General features: G+C 34.6%; 1 protein-coding gene and 1 pseudogene across 1 annotated transcript; one reads left to right on the top strand and one right to left on the bottom strand.

Moving 5' to 3' along the window:
• Positions 1 to 4,408: 4,408 nt before the first annotated feature.
• On the bottom strand, positions 4,409 to 5,802 carry LOC141448415 (uncharacterized). The gene is made up of 2 exons (XM_074116772.1): positions 5,732 to 5,802; positions 4,409 to 5,659 (listed from the first exon to the last, which is right to left on the bottom strand). Exon 2 carries the CDS (start codon positions 5,489 to 5,491, stop codon positions 4,409 to 4,411), a length of 1,083 nt encoding a protein of 360 aa, XP_073972873.1. The 5' UTR covers positions 5,492 to 5,659; positions 5,732 to 5,802.
• A 1,384-nt stretch (positions 5,803 to 7,186) lies between these two features.
• Positions 7,187 to 8,270, top strand: LOC141448414 (matrix metalloproteinase-25-like; annotated as a pseudogene).
• The last annotated feature ends 675 nt before the right edge of the window (positions 8,271 to 8,945 follow it).

Here is an 8,945-nt window from a genome sequence, read left to right as displayed (position 1 = left end):
GGCTTCGTCATACGTATCTAAAAGATAACGTTTACTAACAAATTGTTTATGTAAATATGTATTTGTTACTAAATCTAACTCTTTTATGTACTTTTCCAATTCTTTAGTTACAAATTGTTCAAGATAAATCTTATTAACAGCATCTGAACTATCAACTGGACTATTGATTCCAAGTAATCGTTTATTTTCAAAGTCGATATATTCTCCATCTTCATCATCACTAGCATGAAATACTGTTTTAAGTGATGCAAAGGTCTGCCAAACTTGTCTATAGACATATTGAAAACCAAACAACAACTGATAATTTATTCCACAAGTAATTCCTAATAAATAATATCCGCCTCTCTAAACTCTTCGATTATAGAATGAATTTCATTTCCATGTCCAGTGTGACCAGCATTTGTTGATGCATATAAGAGCCGAAGTCGATCCACTAATTCATTTGGATCATCCCAATGTTCATAAACATTTTGCCCCACATCCATACCTTTACCAGTAGTAATGGTCGTACGTCTTAGACCGTATCTTCTTTTAATAGGCTTTGTTGCAATTGTAGTCCGAGGTGTCCTAGTAACTTGATCTGCAGTTGATGGTGGTGTGAAATAGGGTTGAGCCGACTGTTCACCCATAGAAGGATAAAATAAAGGAGCTATTATATTTTTGTATTTGAATCCTTTGCTTGAGCTAAGATGTTTTTCATCACTAAATTGTTGTTTATGTGCGTTACTAACTTCTAAAATATCCTTATAATTTTCCAAATCTTCTACAGTGTATTTGTTCGGCTTTTTTAAAAATAATAATTGTAATAACCCAGGAGTACCTTTATACCAGTTACCATTTACAATGATATCATTATCCTCAATGGCTACCTGTGCATTTCCTATCGTCATGCCTCCAGTAGGTAACACTTTAATGCAATATCTATCATCTAGATCTTTAGTATCTGAAGTCAAATGTTTGTTGTAAATTATTAATAATACACCTCGACCTTGTGTCTGCTAAATCAAGGACATATCCTGTGTACATCTATCAGCACATATTTAAGAATAATAGTATAATAGGGTTATGATTAAATAATATAAAAACAAAATTTGTTTGTTTTTAATCTTATAGAACAATTATTTGTACATCATCATCATCATCATCATTGTAACACCTCAATAAAAAGCGAACGCATCTTTTTATATATACATGTTTTATTTCATCTAGTTTATAAGCCAAATATATACAACGCTATTTATGTAAAACTAAAATTATTTACCTTTTTAGACAAAAACACTTCGACGTAATTACAATGGTAAAGTTTATCTAATTTGCTAATAATATTAAAACATAAACTAGAGATATGACAGCATTTGCACGTATCAGGGCCCTCCACACTTTTCGGAGTGGACCATACACAATTCAAATAGTGAAAGTCTTTATAATCGCTTTTCTGCACAAATGTCTGCAATAATGTTTCCAATTCCTGTAGTTTAACGTATAATAGCATAAAATCAAGGGCATTCTCCTTTCTATTTGTTAAGCTGGAGAAATCCTGTTGAAATTGGTGATAGAAAGGGTGTGACATGACAAGCTTCCATTCTTCCATTTTGTTACATTTTTAAATAACGATCGTAATACAACTGAACACACTTGTGCTGTAGGTGGGCTAACTATGGGTGGGGGAGATGGTCCACACTAAATAGTGGGGTTGTAATGCAATTAAAGCACCAAAATAGTTTGTCACAAATAATACTGGATAGAAGAAGATTACCATTGTTTGTGCACATGGTGGTGCAGTAAGAATGCCAGAAAATGCCGGTAGGAGGCGGTGTGAGCAAGTTACAACATTGAACACAAAAATTATAATTGGAATTGCTATCGGTCAATAATATGTCATTATTAGTAATATTATGGGAAAGAATGTTAAGTTTTTTATAATAACACATTTTAATAGTTATTCTAATCGATTTAAATTGTAAAAATAAAGAAGTATTATCTGGAAAACAATACGATATAGCAATATAATCTGACACAGACATGCGTTTACCAGCATTGAATTCGATATTTTCAAAACAATACAAATCGATAAAACATTGTTTAGTTTTGGGTATTTCCAATAGGGAAATATCACTTCTTCTATTTACATACTTACATATTTCAATCATACTTATATCTAACAGTGAAATTGGTTGGAAATACCACTCATCATCACATGTAAAGCGTAAACATAGATTGGCTAAAGTGTGCATGTTGTTGTTGTTATGTGTCTAGCCGATAGTGACCAAACGGAAGCGTGTTTATGCCATCGCCTAAAATAAAACGTTTATCATCAAGCGAGGATAAACTCATTTTATTGCAATCAAAGGTGAATAGTTGATGTTTTTTAGATAGTATAGTTTTAAACGAGGAATATAGAACACAATCTCTATTATGTAAGATATTTAAATAGTCAGAAAATGTGATCTCATTAACGGCACTCCGTTTGATACCTTTCACCTTCTTTATAATTCCTCGTTTAAATATTCTAAGGCTATACATTTTCGGCCTTAATGCAACCACCTCTTCAATAGGATCACCACCAGTCTCATCGGAAAATTTGCCCAACACCTTCTTATTGTGATTTGAGAAACATTTGTGTGTAGGCGGGTAGTTGGAAGTGTCAAAGTGTGCTTTTAATACTATTAGATCCTCATAGACATAGTCGGTTTCAATTTTATAAAGATATGAGTCTGTGTCGGAATAGAGGAGGGTTAATGCTTTAGGAGTATAGTATTTTAACATGACCTGGTAATGGAAATGATACATGTAATGTTTGGAAAGTTCTAAAATGGAAAATCCAACGTAAATGGGCCGATCAAAGTAATTGGACTCTTTGTGCAGATGAACAGCAATAATGTTTTCATTAAAAATTGTTCGATCCTTAAAGTTTGCTCTTTTGGACAGCTTGAGCAACGCTTGTTCAGACGTGACAATCTTAATAGATAAACGCTTCCTCTTGTTTTCAATACATTTACCAAAAACAGAATTGTTCATCAACTTATAGAAATCCTTTTCAAAATCATTTCTAGCCGCCTTTCTAAGGCTGGTGTTGAGTTCAATGTAGGGTTTAAGCCAGGGTGTTTGATTAAATTTTAATATTCTATGCACTTGTTTAAGTACAACCCCCATGGATAGAGCCTGTTTTAAATTTCTATAGTGGATCACATAATGGTGTTTGTCGTCTAGTGTGGTATAGAGTTTTTTATTGTGATGATGTGGTAGTGGTGGAAACTGAACGAAATAGTCGTGTAAGTGTGTAGGTATGTGTAGATCAACCTCTAGGATAAACCCAATGTCGCCATCATCCGGAATGGTGGTTATGTCGATGGTTTGTCCTACTTCGACCCAGTCAAACCCACCAATCGGGAGGTACTGTAACATTGAAAACCCGTAGAGATTGTTAACATCTATGTAAAGAATATAGTTTGTTGGTTGTGTAGGATCATAGCCGGGTATGTAGGGATTATTGGCTTTAGCATATCTTGTAACACAGGAAATGATGCCGCCTCTAATCCCCGATTCGGTCATGAGCAGTTTGTCATAATCCGTTAGAAGATCCAATTTAACTTTTGTACACTTTAAACATGCATCAAATGCCAGGCCAGGTGTTGTAAAATACCAACTAGGATCAATGTAGTAGATAGACTCACAAACCTGTCGAAATTGTTCAAATATGTCGCTTAAGAGAATTATGTCAGTTGTCAGATACAATTCTGTGTACTCCCGAAGTGTGTTCATGTGGAATGAGGACCAAACCTTTTGTGCGTGCTGGTAATCACTATCGGATATGGGCTCATCGGTTAAATCGTTAAAGAAATAGCGTTTAGCTGGTAAGGCTCGTTCATCCATTCTCTCCATACCCGTCATATAGGCGTATGGAAAAACGCCTTTTCTAAGTAGTAACTGTCTCTGGTCATTGTCGGGAAATTGTTTCTCCATTTGTGGGTATTCCGTTAAGTTATTTATAAGATGTTCTAAAGTATCCGGTAGAAACCGGTATGTATCCAAAAAGCGAAGCCATATGGATGGGCAATCGGAAAACTTTTTCGAAAAACTTATATACATCTTTTCGGAATTTGGTATTACCCACACATCTCCCGGATCAACGCCTAAAGACAATATAATCGGATGAGCATCATATCCGCTAAGGTTATGCATGTAGAGCGGAATGAAATTCGGCAATTGTACTTTGAGGTTGCAGCTATTATGGGCCACGCTGATGAAGTCACCCGTAAGGTGATCATGATGGTGAACTCTCTTCTCTAACCCGTTGAACGCCTGTTCACAAATGCCACAATGTGTGGCATTAGCAAAATCCTCCTGTTGTTGATGGGATAGTGCGTTCATTAGAATGATCACCTTATCTATATAAATAAATAAAAGGTCAAAGGTGAAATAAAAGGTCAAAGTGTTCTACAGCCGCTAAATTCGAACTAACCATCAGAGGAAAAACCTGCTTCTCCTTCTCGGTTAGAGAATAAACATTTACCGATACATTATTATCTTTCTCAAACCTAAGTATATCCTTTAAAGGTGTGGGAAAGGAAATATTATCGAAATTGTAATAGTGATTAAGTTTTCTATACATGGTTATACGGTGGGGTTTCTCCAGTTGACGAGATAGAATGGCGTATTTAAAGCAGTAATCGTCAGTATTGCATATATTGACAATTGCTTTTTTATTGGCTATTTCCTTTGGTAAAGGCATGTACGCTCTTCCACCTAAAGGGCGATATTTAGTCAATCGGAGGACAAGGGAATCTACGGAATGTAATTTCCAACCTGATCCACTAGCTTCAAATTCCTGTAGTTCGCGCAAAAGTTTTGCAAAACTTCTTTGAAGGTAGTGAATTAGGTTGGTGCTAGCGTCGATAATCTCTATCGAGGTTTTAAAATTTGCATCCGTATATTGTTCAAGATCAGAATTCCTATATCGACTATAAACACATTCTAGGAAGATGGATGATTTAAAGGTCAATAGATCTTCTCTGGCTTTAAGTAAATACTTTAATAGTATCCCGTGTTTACCTTGTAAAAATAGCACAGGGTCTTTTATATTATTAGTATTTTTAATGCATATATTCTGAGCCGATCTATTTAAAGCGGTAATCACCACACCATCCTGTAAAGGAACGGATAATAGACGATATTTCTTTTGATTTTGTACATTCCCTCCTCTAGTCCTAACTGGGGGTGTTGAATCATCGCCATTGTCGTCGTCGTCATTACATGCAGTACAATCTGAAGAGACATGGTTTAATAATGACACCAAATTGGGTAATATACCAGCACAGTTTGGACATTTCCTGGGTGAACATGTCAAAACATGTGTCTTTAAGGTGAGCAAAGTGCGGAATATACTACCACATTTGGGGCATTTCTTTAGCGAACATGTCGCAACATGTCTCTTTAAATCGTACGGTCTGGAGAAACTTTTCCCACATTTAACACAGGCTGGATTAGGCATAATGAACTTACAAAAAAAAAAAAACTTATCTTGCCTTCTTCTTCTTCTGCTTCTTCTTCGCCGGTTCCTCCTCCTGTTGTTGTTGTTGTTGTTTGGATGCTTCGAATGCTATCATGTAACACTTGCTTGTCTTGCTTATCCCCTTATAGATAAGGGACAAATCACCATCTTAAAAGAAAAATTATTTTAACTACATAGTTAAGAAAAAAGTAAAAATAAATAAAAAAGTCTTTTAAATACCCATATAATGTTGTATATCCTGATCTGTGATAGAGGATGTATAACGCCTCGGTAAAAAAAATCCAAGACGTTGTATCATCAATATCCCGTATCTGGACCACGATCGCAGGACCAAATTTGGTTTTCTCCACTCTAGCAAAAGAGGAGATCAAATAAGGTCTATCAACCTCTAATTCTAATACCTTTTTATAAGTTCGGTTGTGGCTTGTTGAAGGATGTTGCAATTTTTTTAACAGTTCATCGCTCATTCTAGAAATAATGTTTTTTGTTTTTGAAAAAAAAAAAAAGTTAAAAAGCAACAATCAAAAAAATGTTAAACTTAATTACCTGGTTCTTAAATGATGAAAAAATCAAATGATGTACTGCATGTAGTAATACATAAGAGCTACTGGATAAACCCTCACAACTATTCACCGATTTTATATACTGCGCTAGAGAGAGGGGGAGAGATATGGGAGGCATGAAGGTAACACAACCAATTACAAACTTAGGGAAAATTAAAAAAAAAGCGCGCGAGAAAGATATCATTTCCTAAGGCGTCATAGATCTTATTGCAATAGAGATAGCCTTCAGTATGTCGCAGGATGACTCATTGCACCTTCTAACTGACCATGGTAATAGTTATCATCAAATTAAACGTATAATAATTATTCTGCACTCTTTTTTTTTTCTATGTATGATTGACAATCGTAAGATATTTATTTCTATGAATGATTGACACTTGTCAGATATCTATTTCTATGAATGATTGACAGTTGTAAGATATCTATTTCTACGAATGATTGACAGTTGTAAGATACCTATTTCTAAATATTTTTTGGCATTATGTAAGTATTTATATAATTAACGAGTGTGTTGTTTTTCCTTGTGCGACAATAATATTTGTTAATGTCCAATAGACGTGATAACACCCACAATTAGTATGTCAGTTTTCTACGTATGATTGACAGATATAAGATATCTATTTCTAACTATTTTTTGGCATTATAAATATAAATAACGTGTGTGTTGTTTTTTTTTTTCCTTATGCGAAAATAATTTTTAATGCCTAATACACTTGATAACACCATTAGTGTGTCAAGTTTGTGTGAATCACCCAACATACACGCGTCGTTTGTGTGTCACTCAGCTCATCACCTCAAGGTCAGTACATAACGTGATCTTGTGCGGTTAACAGAGAGAGAGAGAGTAATGATGAAAATGGGTGCTTTATTATTTACCATCTTTCTCTTTTTAAATGATTTAATTAGCGCATATAATCCTTCTACGATTGAATATTTACGCAAGTTTGGTTATTTAAAAGGTGAACATACTACTATTAGTGATAATGAAGTGAAAAATGCTGTAATCATATTACAGGAAAAATATTTACCAATAGATAGAATGGAAAATTCACAAACGTTAGATGTGATTAATGCACAAAGATGTGGTGTTGTGGATAATTTTATGCCCTTTATGGTGGATTCTAGTACAACTAAATGGAGCAATAATGCTCTAACTTGGTACATATATCCTCCACAGTATTCTCAAGTAGCAGAACGGGCGTTTTCCGTTTGGTCAAAACATGCCAACCTAATTTTATACGATCGGTTAATTCACCAAATATATCTATTGCTTTTGTTCGCGGAAAACATCTATGTATTACAAGTAAAACCACCTACTGTTATGCTGCTTTTGACGACAAAGGTGGGGTGTTAGCTCATGCTGAATATCCTAGTACAGATAAGGAAACAGCAGAGATACATTTTAATCAGGCTAGCAAATGGCACTTCGATTTAACGATTCCCGCAACAGGAAACGATGCTTCGTCCTTATTCTGGGTATTGGTTCACGAGATTGGTCACGCCTTAGGTTTACGTCATTCTAATGACAGAAAAATTGTTTTATACCCCTATTATGGGTTTCCGAATGTTTCTACATTGCTGAACTAGATCTATATCAGGAGGAAATCCATGCTATACAATTCTTATATGGAAAACCTTTGCCGCCTTCACCACCGCCGCCTCCATCAACAACAACAAAAAGACCATCGTCTCCACCCTCACCACCACCAATACAGCCATACCTGGACGTATGTCATTATATGAAAAGAATTGATGCATTTTTGGTGGTTAATAAACGTTTGTTTTTGTTTTATAGACATTATGTGTGGGTAATTCCACTACAAGAGACACTTCGTTTACAAAGAGATTACACGCATCCCATGTACATAAACAGGTGGTTAAAATTTCTGCCAACAAATTTTACACGCGTGTCGGCCATTTATCAACGACCAAACAATGATATTATTATGATTGCTAACAATCAAATGTACATATTTAACTACCCTCACCTTCATCTTATCGCTCAATCTAACATCCATTCAGTGTTGTCAAGAAGTGAGGGTAGCGGTGATGTCATAAACGCTATTCTACATTCAAATAGAGGTAGTACTTACATAATCTATAACAGATCATTTGTGAATAAAGTGAACGAATGCGGTGGAAGTTTGGTTACTAGCACCTTTATCGGCGATGTTTTGCATCTATTTCTATGTTAAAACAGCCTTCCAACACACGAATGGTCGTTTATATTTTAAATCTAATGATTTATTTTATAGTTATAATGATTGACAGCGTCAGTGAGACAATAGAAGATCCCTCGGTTTTATTTAATATCGTCTGTAATCAAAACACCATATTACAGCAACTTCAAAAACTATTGAACAAGTTGACCATGAATCTGCAGTTGGAGGAGGAAGCGGAAGAAGAGGAAGAAGAAGAAGAATAGAGTTTTGTTCAATATGGTGAAAACAGCAGGTGTTATCAGCTTCTGCAATCAAATAACTTATATCCCTGGTTAAACCTTTTGCCAACTAGGTATTAAATTGTGCTGAAATTTAACACAAGCATTTTAAATGTTCATTTCCCTGTAATTCTATTTTTCGTTTTACAATATGTTAAAGATTAACCTATTTGGGGGGGGGGGTAAAAACTTTAACAAATTTATATATTTGATTTTTTCAATTATAGCACCCAATTGATTACTCTGTAATGATTTCATTGACAAACTTTTTATCAAACGTGTATATTGTAATCTTGTTTACATCCGTTAATAGATTGTTGATTCATCACACAAAACTAGAAAGCCTGTTTTACCTAAATTAAATATTACTTTTGATAAAATTATATGATGAGGATTTTGTAGGAAAAATAAAACATTATGTCATTTAGAA

Source organism: Rhodnius prolixus, unplaced genomic scaffold (assembly GCF_049639745.1).
Source record: "Rhodnius prolixus isolate KJV_2025 unplaced genomic scaffold, Rpr scaffold_31, whole genome shotgun sequence".
Taxonomy (NCBI): domain Eukaryota; kingdom Metazoa; phylum Arthropoda; class Insecta; order Hemiptera; family Reduviidae; genus Rhodnius; species Rhodnius prolixus.
This window is presented reverse-complemented; position numbering and strand designations above follow the sequence as displayed.